Source organism: Mobula birostris, chromosome 31, assembly GCF_030028105.1.
Source record: "Mobula birostris isolate sMobBir1 chromosome 31, sMobBir1.hap1, whole genome shotgun sequence".
Classification (NCBI taxonomy): domain Eukaryota; kingdom Metazoa; phylum Chordata; class Chondrichthyes; order Myliobatiformes; family Myliobatidae; genus Mobula; species Mobula birostris.
In genome coordinates this window covers 34,434,604-34,451,630 of record NC_092400.1, presented here as the reverse complement: position 1 = coordinate 34,451,630, position 17,027 = coordinate 34,434,604, and the positions used below count along the sequence as shown (strand labels likewise).

General features: G+C 41.9%; 1 protein-coding gene across 1 annotated transcript in view; it reads right to left on the bottom strand.

Moving 5' to 3' along the window:
- gltpa (glycolipid transfer protein a) overlaps nucleotides 1–17,027 on the bottom strand; it is a 59,628-nt gene that overhangs the window by 12,595 nt on the left and 30,006 nt on the right. The window contains exons 2-3 of the mRNA XM_072247435.1: nucleotides 14,472–14,530; nucleotides 7,031–7,164 (exon numbers count right to left, since the gene is read on the bottom strand). Of these exons, the coding sequence (XP_072103536.1) occupies nucleotides 7,031–7,164; nucleotides 14,472–14,530 (193 nt within the window). The remainder of the gene's footprint in view (nucleotides 1–7,030; nucleotides 7,165–14,471; nucleotides 14,531–17,027) is intronic.

Genomic DNA, 17,027 nt, shown 5'->3' with positions numbered 1-17,027 from the left:
GATAATGTTATGGAGTATAAAAAAGAGTGAGCAGTAGCAAGGAGAGTAATTAAAAATGCAAAGAGGGATAGTTGGGGAAGATTTTGTGGAACCATGGGCCCTGAGACACCTATAAAGCAGCTATGGACAATCATTCACAGAATGTCAGGAATATATAGAAAACCATCTATCCCAGCTTTGCTGGAAGGAGATATTGAAGCTGTAACCAATAAGGAAAAGGCCAATATGTTTGTAGAGGTGTTCCAAGTGTTACACAGTTCTGGAGAGTTAGGTGATTTGAGAAAGGAAATCATGTTAAAGGACAGTTGCAAATTGAACAGGAGTTTGGATGATAATAGCTCCATAAATTTGTTTTTCTCCCTTCAGGAACTGTAGGAAGCTGTCCAATCAGGTTCAAACACTTGTCCTGGTAGGGATGGACTGTGTTATGAATTGCTTAAGCATTTAGATGACTCTGTATTAATAGAAATGCTAGCTTTGTTTAATTCAGTGTGGAAAGAAGGAAAATTACCAGTAGAATGGAAGCATGCGATGATAGTTCCAGTTTTAAAACCAGGTAAACACGCATCTAGTCCTAGTTCGTATTGGCCTATAGCTTTAACATCAGTGCTTTGTAAAACTACGGAATGAATGGTCACCAACAGACTTGTTTATTTTTAAGAAAATAAGGGACATTTTGCTGCCTATCAAAATGGTTTTCGAACTGGAAGATCAACAATGGAATCTGTTGCCCTTTTAGATCATGATATTAAAAAAGTGTTTCAAAATAGAGAAGTAATGGTAAGTGTATTTCTAGATATTGAAAGAGCATACGACTCACTATGGAAGGATAGTTTATTAATTAAACTCTATGATGCAGGAATTAGAGGTAGAATGTTTAATTGGATCAAAGATTTTCTTAAGGAAAGGACAATTCAAGTAAGAGTAGGCGGAACAAGCTCCAAGTCAGTTAAAATAGGTAATGGTACCCCTCAAGGAGGCGTCATTAGTCCAGTTCTTTTTAATGTCATGATAAACAATATCTTTGATCAGGTAGGGACAGGATTTGGTAAATCGTTGTTTGCAGACGATGGTGCAATCTGGAAAAAAAGGAAGAAATGTCAAGTATATATTAGAGCAGGTACAAAAGGCTTTAAGATCAGTTGAAAAATGGGCACATAAATGGGGTTTCAGGATTTCTGCTTCTAGGTCCAAATATATGATTTTTGGCTTTAGAAGAAAGATTCCTGATTGTGAATTGTGTCTATATGATTCTCCATTAGAAAAAAGTAAAGATATTCAGGTTTTTAGGTGTCTGGTTTGATGAAAGACTTACTTGGAGGGTTCATATAGATAAATCAATTGGAAAGTGTGAGAAAGTTTTAAATGTTATGAGAAGTATTGCTGGATGTGACCGGGGAGCAGGGCGGGAAACTATGTACTTAATGTATCTAGCTATGATTAGTTCATTTATTATGGTTGTATTGCTTATGGTTCTGCTGCTACGGCAGTGCTTGAAAAATTAGGCACTGTGCAGTCCAAAGCACTTAAGACTCCGTTGTGCAGCTTTTAGAACAACATCAGTCCTGCATTATGTGTGGAGATGGGAGAAGTGGCTCTACATTTAAGACCAATTCAGTTGAGCCTGCAGTATTGGGCAAAACTAAATGGATTCAAGCACAGCTATCCACCAAAGTATCTTTTGCAGGGGAAGTCGGAGTACCGAAGTAAAATTAAAAGATATCCATTTTTAGATTTGGTTAATAACTGTGCTGTGAAATTGAAACTGATTGACGAAGACATAGCTGACCAAATTTGCTTGCCACCCATTCCTTTTTGGCTTTTGCCAGAACAAGTAGACCTATTCCTCATTTTTCAGCTTCAAGGAAGCACAGCAATTTCAACAGCGATCATAAATAAATATTTAATTAATTAATGGAGATCTTATCTGAAGATTTTTACTGATGGCTCAGTGGACCCAGAGAGCAGTAGGGCAGGATTTGGGATGTACGTGTCTCAACTTGGAGTTAAGATTGGTCACCGGGTTTCAGATGGCTTTTCTGATTTGCAACAGAATTATTAGCAATCCTCTGGGCGTTATGGTGGATAGAAGACTCTTGACCACGTAGGGTTATCATCTGTTCAGATTCTGCTGCTGCCTTAGAGGCTATAAGAGGGAGTAAATCAAAAGCTCGTCCTGACATAGTTATTGAGATTCTCTAAGTTTTGTTTAGAGTAGGGAAGATGGGTTATGAAGTCAGATTTACATGGATACCTGGGCATGCTGGGGTGGAGGGAAATGAAATTGTGGATGGCATTGCAAAGTCTTCCTTACAGAGCAGGCAAGCAGAAATTAGAGTACCCCTAGGTAGAGCGGAATTGAGAAGTAGGATTAAAAAAAAGGTATAGAGAAGAAGTGGCAGGAGGATTGGAAAATTGAGTTAAAAGGAAGGCATTTCGTTTCTAGTCACCCACTAGTTAAAAAGGTGTTACTTTTTAAATCGTAGAGATATGGTGAAATTAACAAGGCTTAGGTTGGGGCATTGTGGGCTAAACTATTATTTAAAGATAATAGGAAAACATCTTACTGGATTATGTGACTGTGGTAGTCCAGAGACAGTCCAGCATGTTTTGCTGAGCTGTAATCGATACAAAATTGAAAGAAGCATATTGTTCAAGAGGCTGTCTGACTTAAATGTATTTTGTTTTTCTATTAAATCCTTGTTTGGCCACCAAGAGAACCACCATCTGATTGAAGAGTTTATTATTCAGTTTATACGTGCGACTAGTTTATATTTAAGAATTCGAGTTTCTTGAAATTCTATAATTAATTATACATCCTGTGGAGGGCAGTAATACACCTAGATGCGTCTAAACTGCCGGAAATAGAAGAGGAAGTGATGACTTGGTGTGTCATATTAAAGGGGGTGAATACTTATGCAATCAATTATTTTGTTTTTTATATTTGTAATTAATTTAGTTCAATTTGCAGAGACACGTTTTCACTTTGACATGAGAGTCTTTTTTCTGTTGCTTAGTGTCAAAAAAGCCAAATTAAATCCACTGTGATTCAATGTTGTAAAACAGTAACACATGAAAACTTCCCCCGGGGGGAGGGGGGGAAAAAAGAGGAGTGGGGCGGTGGGGTGAATGCTTTTTATAGGCACTGTATATGTCACCATATAATGCCCTGAGACTCATTTTCTTGCAGGCATTCACAGTTAAACAAAGAAATGCAATAAAATCAATGAAAAACTACAAAGACTGACAAACAACCAATGTACAAAAATAATAATAATAATAATAAATAATTCTGAGAACACAAGCTACCCAAAATCCACAAACCGGACTGTTCGGGTAGGCCCATTGTCTCTGCCTGCTCCTGCCCCACTGAACTCATGTCCTCATACCTCGACTGCATTCTACCCCCCTTGATTCAGTCCCTTCCCACCAGCATCTGTGACCCCTCACATGTCCTCAATCTCCTCAACACCTTTCAATTCCCTGGCTATGACCACCTCACTTTCACCATGTTTAGTTCCTATTCACCGCCTCCCCCCCAAATCAAGAAGGCCTTTAAACTCTCCACTTCTTTTCAACAAAAAAATCCAACCAACTCCCCTCCACCTGGGAGAACTGGTCCTCACCCTCAACAATTTTTCCTTCTGCTCCTCCCACTTTCTCCTGACTCAAGGGGCAGCCATGGGCACCCACAATGGCCCCAGATATTCCAGCCTTTTTATTGACTATGCTAAGACTAATGCTCCCCAACTCTTTCTGCGCCTCATTGACAACTACATTGGTGCTGCTTTGGGCACCCATCATGAGCTCAATTTCATCAAGTTTGCCTCCAATTTCCACCCTGCCCTTAAGTTCACATAGTCAATTTCTGAAATCTCTCTCTTCCTTCTCAATCCATTTCCATCTCTGGAGACAGACTGTCAACCAACATCTTTTATAAACCTACCGATTCGCACAGCTATTTTGACCATTCTCTCTCCACTCTGTCCCCTGTAAATATGGTATTCCTTTTTCTCAGTTCCTTCAGCTCCGCTCTACCCATTCCCAGCATACAGCTTTCCTTTCATTTCTTCAAAGAATGGAATTTTCTTCCTCCACCATTGATGCTGCCCAGACCCACATCTCCTCCAATTTCTGAACATCTGTGTTCAACCCATCTCCCCTCTGCCTCAACAGGGATCGAGTTTCTCTTGTTCTCATCTACCACCACAAGCCTCCACATCCAATGCATCAATCTCTGCAAAGTCTGCCATCTTTAACTGGGCCCTACCACCAAACACATCTTTACCTCCCCACCACTCTCTGCTTTCCACAAGGATTACTCCTTCCGTAATGCCCTTTTCCATTTGTCCTTCTCCACTAATCTCCTTCCTGGCGCATGCCACAGCAAATAACCAAAGTGCTACTCCTGCCCTTTTGTCTCCTTCCTCACGTCCATTCAGGCCTAAAAACAGTTCTTCCCAGTGAGGCAACACTTCACCTGCAAATCTGTTGCGATTGCCTGCTGAATCGGGTCTCCTGATGCAGCCTCCTCTACATTTGTGAAATCAATCCAACATAAATTGGGGGACTGCTTTGTCAAGCATCTCAGCTCCATCCACCAAGAGCGGAATTTCTCCGTAGCCAACCATTTTTAATTCCTATCCCCATTCCCTTACGTCTATTGTCTCCGCTTTTGCCACAATAAGTGTAGAGGAGCAACACCACATATTCCAAACACAGGAAAATCTGCAGATGCTGGAAATTCAGAACAACACACACAAAATGCTGAATGAACTCTGCAGGCCAGGCAGCGTCTCTGGAAAAGAGTAAATAGTTGATGTTTTGGGCTGAGCCCCTTCTTCAGGATTGGGAAGAAGGATGAGAAGTCCGAGTAAGAAGGTGACTTACTCTGGGTTCTCATCTTTCTTTCCAGTCCTGAAGAAGGGTCTCTCTCAGCCTGAAATGTCAATTATATATTTCATTTCCATGGATGTTGACTGACCTGCTAAGTTCCTCCAGCATTTTGTGTGTGTTGTTCTGAATTTCAAGCATCTGCAGAATCTCTTGTTTATAATGTGCACAGATGTAATTTGGTACCCAATGACAAAGTGAAAACCACTTCCACTAATTCCAATTTCTGCAATTACCATCAGGAAATGTAGATATTGCTCGAGGCAAGAGATAGCTTGTAATAAGGTATCCAGGTTATAATGGGGATTATTCTTTTAAGCATTAAGAGGGATAACTGAAATGTTAAATTTGTGGTTGCATTTTGAATGGCTGCCCAATAGTTCAATGTCAAACAAGATTTCCATTCCCAAGGGCTGTCAGCGCCTGACAGAAGAGTGGGTGCTTTCTAGAATACTCTCAGACCCCGCATAACACTAACCACACATAGCGCTGATTGCTTACAATGCAGTTATCTAATTCTTCAGTGAAATTTCTTTAAATGACAACTGGCGGGAGGAGAGAGAGCAGCGCAGCGCACCGCGTGTGCGCAGCCCTCCAGTGAAAAATGATATTGTATCCGTTAAATAAGGGCCATGGGCAATTCTGATTTGATGGAGACAGACGTGAAAGCGCAGAGGAACATCTGGAGAAATTTCTGAAACCCCAGTTTGCTGCTGTTGTTACTGCACGGTCTGGAATCTACCGGAGGGAAGGCCTCAAAATCCCCGGCTTTGCCTGCTGTTGGCGACCGAAATTGAGATCGAATCGTTCGGACAGAGATGGCGCTCAGTACTCGGTGTCAGAGAGGTGATCGGAGGCTCGAAGTTTTCGGATGACTCAGAGTCGGACTGTGGTCGGGCATGGCAGAGAGAGTTTTCCTTCCTTCTCCCGTCTGCATGAGATGTGGGACACTTGAGAGACTTTGAACTTTTTACAGTGCTCATGGACTTCTTCATCAAGTTATGGTATTGTTGCACTGTTGTAACTGTATGTTATAATTATGTGGTTTTGTTAGTTTTTTCAGTCTTGGTCTGTCCTGTGTTTTGTGATATCACACCGGAGGAAATATTGTATCATTTCTTAATGCATGCATTGCTAAATGACAATAAAAGAGGACTGCGTGTCTTCATAATCTAAATTCATTCTAATCAACACCTAAAACTTCTCAAGAACGGCCGCCATTGCAGTAAACATTCAATCAGCCAGTGAGAGCGCTTTACATATGCTCTGAGCCACTCACAGCCAATCACATTATTAGTTCACGCTCTGCTTCCCCTGTGTGTTTAAATGTTCTCCCTCCCTCTGCAATTTATTCCATTTTTTCACCCAAACAGCCTGCTATTTCCAGTGAGGGTAGTACATCTCAGATGTCTAGGAAAAGCTTAGCATGGATGTGAAACTGCAAGTGACACAGCGTTGGGAAGCTGGTGAGCGTCAGGATGATAGGATGATGTTTGCGCCATTGATGATCTGAATGACCCTGACTGGCAGCAAAGCAGTAAGACACAAGAGCGGTGTTCTCGACACGATTTCCAGCTACAGAGAACTGCTTCGTCAGAGGAAACTTAAGAAAAGGCAGTCAGTCAAATCTCGATGCCTACTTGAAGCCAAAGTTAGAGGACCCACAGCCTGGTCTTTCCTCTAAGGTGTAACCAACACTCACTTCCCTCCACCGCTGCTGCTGTGATACGTTGCTGCTCCACTGATGTACACGTTAGGCCTATTTGTGTGTTCATTACTCCTCGAATTACTGTGCATACGTAAAATATGACATCTCGGGTTTGATTTTTTTTAAAATCAGGCACACATTTCTACTTAGGCAATGTTATAATGACTCCACATAGCGCTGATTTACATAGCACTCCACCTCCAAGGAAGACATCTGCAGCAATACGTTGAGTGCAGAGTGTGATGCTTTCCATAGTCAAACACCAATCAATGGCACCACAGATGATGCCGCCAGTCTTTGTACTCCAAATCAAACCTGGTTGAGAATTTTCTTTTAAATGCAGGGCAAAAAAAGGGGAATATAGTACAGATGATAATAGGAACACAAGATTATAGTTTAGAATATAGAACAGAAATTGTACAGGATTACCTTTTTAGCCACATTAGTGCCAACGTTGCTCCAACCTTTGGCCAGCTTGTACCATACAGCTCCTTTTCACCTTCAAGAATCATTTGTAATGTCTTGAATTTTATGGGATTTGTCTCAAACACAGTCTTAATTTTCTATTTAAAACAAACAAATGGCAAACCATAATGAATCTTCAGCATGACCAAAGGTCAAATTCTTTAAGAAGCAAATGACTGAAGTGAACACTGTTGGCCAGGTGACACCATGTTGATGTAGCAAACATACACGAAGGGCCAATCCTAAAACACATACTCAAATCCATACCCATTTTTATGAGTGCCTGGATGAGAATTTCTAAGACAAGGGTTCCTAACCTGGGGTCCACGGACTCCATGGTTAATGGCAAGGCCCCATAGCGTAAAATAGATTGGGAAGTCCAGACCCAAGGGGGTATATTGGAGATTCCATACAAATACAAAATCTACCTCCTTTCCGTGTGTATGGAATCTCCTATATAAATCATAGGTACAAGTGTTATCAGTATATATAGCCAAAAGTATCAGCTAGTTTTCACACAGCATTGTTCACTGAGAGCAGTAAGATAGATGAAGTTGATCAGTTTTTGATCATAGTTGATGACCAATTGTTTGCCAGAAAAGAACAAATTAAAAAAAAAAATTCATACAATATGGCCCTGGAAAATCATACATGAAAGGTCTAATACTGTATCACCCATGTCACTATACCAAATCACCAGTCTAGATGACCCACTCAGTCCCTGAAATGACACATACACACACAGCCTTTCAAATTCAGGTTTAATATCACCAGCATATGTTGTGAAATTTGGTGGTGGGGGGGTGTGTGTGTGTGTGTGTGTGTGTGTGTGTGTGTGTGTGTGTGTGTGTGTGTGTGTGTGTGTGTGTGTGTGTGTGTGTGTGTGTGTGTGTGTGTGTCTTTTAGAACCATAGAACATTACAGCACAGAACAGGCCTTTTGGCCCTTCTTGGCTGTGCCGAACCATTTTTCTGCCTAGTCCCACTGACCTGCACCTGGACCATATCCCTCCATACACCTCTCATCCATGTACCTGCCAAAGTTTTTTTAAAATGTTAAAAGTGAGCCTGCATTTAGCACTTCATCTGGCAGCTCATTCCACACTCCCACCACTCTCTCTGTGAAGAAGCCCCCCCCCCGCCCGCTAGCTGTGAGGAGGATGCTATGGGTGGCAGTGTTAGCTGTGAGAAGGATGCTAAGAGGACACAGGGTGACTTGGATAGGTTAGGTGAGTGGGCAAATTCATGACAGATGCAATTTAATGTGGATAAATGTGAAGTTATCCACTTTGGTGGCAAGAACAGGAAAACAGATTATTATCTGAATGGTGGCCAATTAGGAAAAGGGGAGGTGCAACGAGACCTGGGTGTCATTGTACACCAGTCATTGAAAGTGGGCATGCAGGAACAGCAGGTGGTGAAAAAGGCGAATGGTATGCTGGCATTCATAGCAAGAGGATTCGAGTACAGGAGCAGGGAGGTACTACTGCAGTTGTACAAGGCCTTTGTGAGACCACACCTAGAGTATAGTGTGCAGTTTTGGTCCCCTAATCTGACGAAAGACATTCTTGCCATAGAGGGAGTACAAAGAAGGTTCACCAGATTGATTCCTGGGATGGCTGGACTTTCATATGATGAAAGACTGGATCGGCTAGGCTTATACTCTCTGGAATTTAGAAGATTGAGGGGGGATCTGATTGAAACGTATAAAATCCTAAAGGGATTGGACAGGCTAGATGTAGGAAGATTGTTCCCGATGTTGAGGAAGTCCAGAATGAGGGATCACAGTTTGAGGATAAAGGGGAAGCCATTTAGGACCGAGATGAGGAAAAACTTCTTCACACAGTGAGTGATGAATCTGTGGAATTCTCTGCCACAGGAAACATAGAAACATGGAAAATAGGTGCAGGAGTAGGCCATTCGGCCCTTCGAGCCTGCACCGCCATTCATTATGATCATGGCTGATCATCCAACTCAGAATCCCACCCCAGTCTTCCCTCCATACCCCCTGACCCCCGTAGCCACCAGGGCCATATCAAACTCCCTCTTAAATATAGCCAATGAACCGGCCTCAACTGTTTCCTGTGGCAGAGAATTCCACAGATTCACCACTCTCTGTGTGAAGAAGTTTTTCCTAATCTTGATCCTAAAAGGCTTCCCCTCTATCCTCAAACTGTGGCCCCTCGTTCTGGACTTCCCCAACATCGGGAATAATCTTCCTGCATCTAGCCTGTCCAATCCCTTTAGGATCTTACACGTTTCAATCAGATCCCCCCTCAATCTTCTAAATTCCAACGAGTACAAGCCCAGTTCATCCAGTCTCTCTTCATATGAAAGTCCTGCCATCCCAGGAATCAATCTGGTGAACCTTCTTTGTACTCCCTCTATGGCAAGGATGTCTTTCCTCAGATTAGGGGACCAAAACTGCACACAATACTCCAGGTGTGGTCTCACAAAGGCCTTGTACAACTGCAGTAGTACCTCCCTGCTCCTGTACTCGAATCTTCTCGCTATAAATGCCAGCATACCATTCGCCTTCTTCACCGCCTGCTGTACCTGCATGCCCACTTTCAATGACTGGTGTATAATGACACCCAGGTCTCGTTGCACCTCCCCTTTTCCTAATCGGCCACCATTCAGATAATAATCTGTTTTCCTATTTTTGCCACCAAAGTGGATAACTTCACATTTATCCACATTAAATTGCATCTGCCATGAACTTGCCCACTCACCCAACCTATCCAAGTCACCCTGCATCCTCTTAGCATCCTCCTCACAGCTAACACTGCCACCCAGCTTCGTGTCATCCGCAAACTTGGAGATGCTGCATTTAATTCCCTCATCCAAGTCACAGTTGAGGCCAGTTCATTGGCTATATTTAAGAGGGAGTTAGATAAGGCCCTTATGGCTAAAGGGATCGGGGGTATGGAGAGAAGTCAGGTACAGGGTTCTGAGTTGGATGATCAGCCATGAGTTCGAAGGGCCGAATGGCCTACTCCTGTACCTATTTTCTATGTTTCTAATGTTCCCTTTAAACTATTCCCCCTTCACCCTTAACCCATGTCCTCTGGTTTTTTTCTCCCCTTGCCTCAGTGGAAGAAGCCTGCTTGCATTCACTCTATCTATACCCATCATAATTTTATATACCTCTATCAAATCTCCCCTCATTCTTCTACACTCCAGGGAATAAAGTCCTAACCTATTCAACCTTTCCCTGTAACTCAGTTCTCAAGTCCCGGCAACATCCTTGTAAACCTTCTCTGCACTCTTTCAACCTTATTAATATCCGTCCTGTAACTTGGTGACCAAAACTGAACATAATACTCCAAATTCAGTCTCACCAATGCCTTATACAACCTCACCATAACATTCCAACTCTTATACTCAATACTTTGATTTATAAAGGCTGATGTACCAAAAGCTCTCTTTATGACCCTATCTACCTGTGATGCCACTTTTAGGGAATTTTGTATCTGTATTCCCAGATCCCTGTGTTCTACTGCACTCCTCAGTGCCCTACCATTTACCATGTATGTTCTACTTTGGTTTGTCCTTCCAAAGTATAATACCTCACACTTGTCTGTATTAAACACCATCTGCCATTTTTCAGCCCATTTTTCCAGCTGGTCCAAATCCCTCTGCAAGCTTTGAAAACCTTCCTCACTGTCCACTACATCTCCAATCTTTGTATCATCAGCAAATTTGCTGATCCAATTGACCACATTATCATCCAGAGTATTGATATAGATGACAAATAACAATGGACCCAGCACTGATCCCTGTGGCACACCACTAGTCACAGGCCTCCACTCGGAGAAGCAATTCTCTACTACCACTCTCTGGCTTCTTCCATTGAGCCAATGTCTAATCCAATTTACCACCTCTCCGTGTATACCAGGCAACTGAATCTTCCTAACTAACCTCCCATGCGGGACCTTGTCAAAGGCCTTACTGAAGTCCATGCAGACAACATGCACTGCCTTCCCTTCATCCACGTTCCTGGTAATCTCCTCGAAAAACTCCAATAGATTGGTTAAACATGACCTACCATGCACAATGCCCTGTTGACTCTCCCTAATAAGTCTCCGTCTATCCAAATACTTGTAGATCCTATCCTCTTAGTACTCCTTCCAATAATTTACCTACTACCGACATCAAATTTACCAGCCTATAATTTCCTGGATTACTTTTAGAGCCTTTTTTAAACAACCGAACAACATGAGCCACTCTCCAATCCTCCGGCACCTCACCCATAGATACCAACATTTTAAATATATCTGCCAGGGCCCCTGCAATTCCAACACTAGTCTCCTTCAAGGTCCGAGCGAATACCCTGTCAGGTCCTGGGGATTTATCTACTCTGATTTGCCTCAAGATAGCAAGCACCTCCTCCTCTTCAATCTATATAGGTTCCATGACCTCACTACTTGTTTGCCTTATTTCCATAGACTCCATGCCAGTTTCCTTAGTAAATACAGATGCAAAAAACCCATTCAAGATCTCCCCCATTTCTTTTGGTTCCATACATAGCCGACCACTCTGATCTTCAAGATTGACCAATTTTATCCCCTGCTATCCTTTTGTTCTTAATATACCTGTAGAAGCTCTTGGGATTATCCTTCACCTTGACTGCCAAAGAAACCTCATGTCTTCTTTTAGCCCTCCTGATTTCTTTTCTTAAGTATTTTTTTTTGCACTTTTTATACTCCACAAGCACCTTATTTGCTCTGTTTCCTATACATGTCATACAACTCTCTCTTTTTCTTCTTCATCAGAGTTCCAATACCCCTTGAGAACCAAGGTTCCTTATTCTTATTCACTTTGCCTTTAATCCTGCCAGGAACATACAAACTCTGCAGTCGCAAAATTTCTCCTTTGAAGGCCTCCCACTTACCAATCATATCCTTGCTAGAGAACAACCTGTCCCAATCCATGCTTCTTAGATCCTTTCTCATTTCTTCAAATTTGGCCTTTTTCCAGTTTAGAACCTCAACCCAAGGACCAGATCTATCTTTATCCATGATCAAGTTGAAACTAATGGCGTTATGATCACTGGAACCGAACTGTTCCCCTACACACACTTCCGTCACCTGTCCTAACTCGTTTCCTAATAGGAGATCTAATATTGCATCCTCTCTAGTTGGTACCTCTATATATTGATTTAGAAAACTTTCCTGAACACATTTTACAAACTCTAACCTGTCTAGACCTTTCACAGTATGGGAGTCCCAATCAAAATGTGGAAAATTAAAATCCCCTATCACAACTTTATGTTTCCTGCAGTTGTCTGCTATCTCTCTGCAGATTTGCTCCTCCTATTCTCGCTGACTATTGGGTGGTCTATAATACAACCCCATTAATGTGGTCATACCTGTCCTGTTTCTCAGCTCCACCCATATGGCCTCGGTAGACAAGCCCTCTAATCTGTCCTGCCTGAGCACTGCTGTAACATTTTCCCTGACTAGCAATGCCACCCGCCCACCTTTCATTCCTCTGCCTCTATCACGTCTGAAATATCGGAACCCTGGAATATTAAGCTGCCGGTCCTGCCCCTCCTGTAGCTAAGTTTCACTAATGGCTATAATGTCGTAATTCCATGTGTCAATCCACGACCTCAGCTCGTCAGCCTTCCCCACAATACTCCTTGCATTGAAATAGACACACCTCAGAAGATTATTACCACCACACACAACCCTTCTATTTGTGACTTTGCATGAACTTTTAACATCATTTATTTTCACCCCTGCTCCACTATCTGCTCTGGCACTCTGGTTCCCATCCCCTTGCAAATCTAGCAGTGGAAGCAGATTTTGAGTTTGTGTATACAAGATGATCCTTATCTTCAGAATGGTTCCTTTGCTTTTCTGACGTGTATATTGATTCACTCCTGACCTTTTAAAAAATCATCTTTCAGACTATAATGAGGCTGTGCTTGCATGTCATCTAGGCTCTCCAGGCTACAATCTGTTTACGACATGGAACAAGGAAAGAGCAAATAATCAAATTAGTCAGCTATTTACTGAGGAGGAGAGGAATTAACAGAAGGCCCACTATTGCTACAGTTTAAGGTAGCAAACTGTCTACAGAGTAACAAGCAGGCCGGACAAAGCAGAGGCAGTGGATGTCACTTACTTGGATTTTCAGAAGGCATTTGATAGGTGCCTCACATGAGGCTGCTTGACAAGATAAAATCCTATCGTATTTCAGGAAAGATACTGGCATAGCTAGAGGAATGGCTAACAGGCAGGAGGCAGCAAGTGGGAATAAAGGGGGTCTTTCCTGGTTGGCTGCCAGTGACTAGTGGTGTTCCTCAGGACCACTACCTTTTACACTGCTTGCCAATGATTTAAATAGTAGAATTGATGGCTTTGAGGCAAAGTTTGTGGATGATACGAAGATAGGTAGGGGGCAGGTGGTGCTGAGGAAGTAATGTGATTGCAGCAGGACTTAGACACTAGTCAGGTTGTACTTGGAGTATTGTCAACAGTTCTGGGCCCTTTATCTCAGAAAGGATGTATTGTCATTGGAGAGAGTCCAGAAAGATTCACGAGGATGATTCTGAGAATGAAGTGGGTAATATATGAAGAGCACTGGCAGACTTGGGCCTGTACTCACTGGAGTTTAGAAGAATGCATGAGGCTTTTATTGGAACCTACCAAATCTAGAAAGGACTAGATAAGGTGGATATGGAAAGGATGTTTCCTCTGGTGGGGGTATCCAGAACTAGAGGACACAGCCTCAACAATAAGGGGTGACCTGTAGAACAGAAGTAAGGAGGATTCTTTTTTTTTTAAGCCAAAGAGTGGTGTATCTGTGGAATGCTCTGGTGAAGGCCAAGACTGTGGGGATATTTAAAGTGGGAAGTTGATCGATTCCTGATTGGTCAAGGAATTAAAGGATACAGTGAGAAGGCAGTGTATGGGGTTGAGGGGGATCTGGGATCAGCCATGATGAAATGGCGGAGTGGATTGATCTCCCTCATTTGATGATTGCAACATTTCGAGGCACAAACTGAGCTTGTCCTCATAGCAAATTTCTTTCACAACTAGAATCCCTCTCACTCCATGGGGTTAAATGTAGCCAAGATATGGTTCTAATTCTATCATTAACTTACTCCCAATAATTGCTCTTTTTCTTGAAAGCACCACTCTTGATAGGACAGACTTCAATGATAAAAGCCATCATTTCACTGATGGGTCACTTCTTACACATGAAGTTCGGTAAATATGAAGATCACATCAGAACGGTACGTGAGCCAACAGCAATGATTACTGAATAATGATTGGTAAATTCCCATGGGTGGAAGCCATTAAATTGAACATGTGCAACAACCTCAGCAAATGTCACAATCCACCAGAAGAATAAAACAAAAAGCAATACATAATCAGAAGATTGCCACAACTTACATTGATGTTGCCCATTATATCTGCTTTGATCGGTGAAAACACTGTGGTGCCAAGGCAATCTAAAAACAAATTTTAAACAGGAAACTGATTATCAAACACTAAATTCTAAATCAGGCAATTCTGCTTCTCGATCAAATCTGACAAAGAATATGAACTGCAAACTCCTGACTGCAAATGCTAGCAGTCTAAATGCTAACATTTAGAACATAAGGGAAAATAAAGATTTGAGAATAACTATTTCTGGGTTCCTTGGACACTCTGTGTCCGCTTTTTAAATACACCTGCACTTCTGCTCGGCAATGTAAATATCCAATCAGCCAATCATGTGGCAGCAACTCAGTGCATAGAAGCATGCAGGCATGGTCAAGAGGTTCAGTTGTTGTTCAGACCAAACATCAGAATGGGGAAGAAATGTGATCTAAGTGACATTGACTGTGGAATGAATACAGGTTTCAGAATCTCAGAAACTGCTGATCTCCTGGGATTTTCACGCATACAGTCTCTAGAGTTTACAGAGAATAGTGTGAAAAACAAAAAAAAACATCCAGTGAGCGGCAGTTCTGTGGGTGAAAATGTCTTGTTAATGAGAGAGGAGAATGGCCAGACTGGTTCAAGCTGACAGAAAGGCGACAGTAACTCAAATAACGACATTACAACAATGTGTGCCGAAGAGCCTCTCTGAATGCAAAGCATGTTGGACCTTGAAGTGGATCCACTACAGCAGCAAAAGACCACACTGGGTTCCCCTCCTGTACCGAAAAAGTGGCCACTGAGTGTACTGCAGTTTCAAACATTTTCCAATGGACTTTAATATTTTACCATGTACTTCATCCGTAATACCATTAATTAAATCTGGTGCTGGATGCTTACATATTTAACTAAGGCAGTCTAATTGCCTCCTCAGTTTCTTAAACAATTCATTTTAAAGGCGGAGCTACTAAATATCTAAGTAAATATATTATCAAAGTACATAAATGTCACCATATACAACCCTGAGATTCGTTTTCTTGTGAGCACACTCAGTAAATCCAACAACCAAAATAGAATCAAAGACCACACCTAACAGGACAGACTAATGAATAACCAATGTGCAAAACACAACAAACTGGGCAAATACAAAAAGAGAAAAAATAAATAGCTAAGCAATAAAGAACATGAGATGAAGAGTCCTTGAAAGTGTGACTACAGGTTGTGGGAACAGATTAGTGATGGAACAAGTTGAATGAAGTTATCCATGCTGGTTCAAGAGCCTGATGGTTGAGGGATAATAACCATTCCTGAACCTGGGGAGCAAGTGCTGAGGCTTAGAACCATAGAACACTACAGCACAGAAACAGGCCTTTTGGCCCTTCTTTAGCTGTGCCAAACCATTTTTCTGCCTAGTCCTTGTGACTAACAACATGAGCTATCCTCCAATCCTCCGACACCTCATCCGTAGATACCAACATTTTAAATATATCTGCCAGGGCCCCTGCAATTTCAACACTAGTCTCCTTCAAGGTCCGAGGGAATACCATCAAGTCCTGGGGATTTATCTACTCTGATTTGCTTCAAGAAAGCAAGCACCTCCTCCTCTTCAATCTATATAGGTTCCATGACCTCACTACTCGTTTGCCTTATTTCCATTGACTCCATGCTAGTTTCCTTAGTAAATACAGACGCAAAAAAACCATTTAATATCTCCCCCATTTCTTTTGGTTCCATACATAGCCAACCACTCTGATCTTCAAGAGGACCAATTTTATCCCTTACTATCCTTTTGCTCTTAATATACTTGTAGAAGTTCTTTAGATTATCCTTCACCTTGACTGCCAAAGCAACCTCATGTCTTCTTTTAGCCCTCCTGATTTCTTTCTTAAGTATTTTTTTGCACTTTTTATACTCCTCAAGCACCTTATTTGCTCCATTTCCTATACATGTCATGCATCGCTCTCTTCTTCTTTATCAGAATTCCAATATCCCTTAAGAACCAAGGTTCCTTATTCACTTTGCCTTTAATCCTGCCAGGAACATGCAAACTCTGCACTCCCAAAATTTCTGCATTGAAAGCCACCCACTTACCAATCACATCCTTGCCAGAGAAATCCACGCTTTTTAGATCCTTTCTCATTTCTTCAAATTTGGCCTTTTTCCAGTTTAGAACCTCAACCCAAGGACCAGATCTATCTTTATCCATGACAAGTTCAAACTAATGTTATGATCACTGGAACCAAACTGTTCCCCTACAAACACTTCCATCACCTGTCCTAACTTGTTTCCTCATAGGAGATCTAATATTGCATCCTCTCTATTTGGTACCTCTACATATTGATTTAGAAAACTTTCCTGAACACATTTCACAAACTCTAACCCGTCTAGACCTTTAACAGTATGGGAGTCCCAATCAATGTGGAAAATTAAAATCCCCTACTATCACAACTTTGTTTCCTGCAGTTGTCTGCAGATTTGCTCCTCCAATTCTTGCTGACTATTGGATGGTCTATAATACAACCCCATTAATGTGGTCACACCTTTCCTGTTTCTCAGTTCCACCCATATGGCTTCAGTAGACAAGTC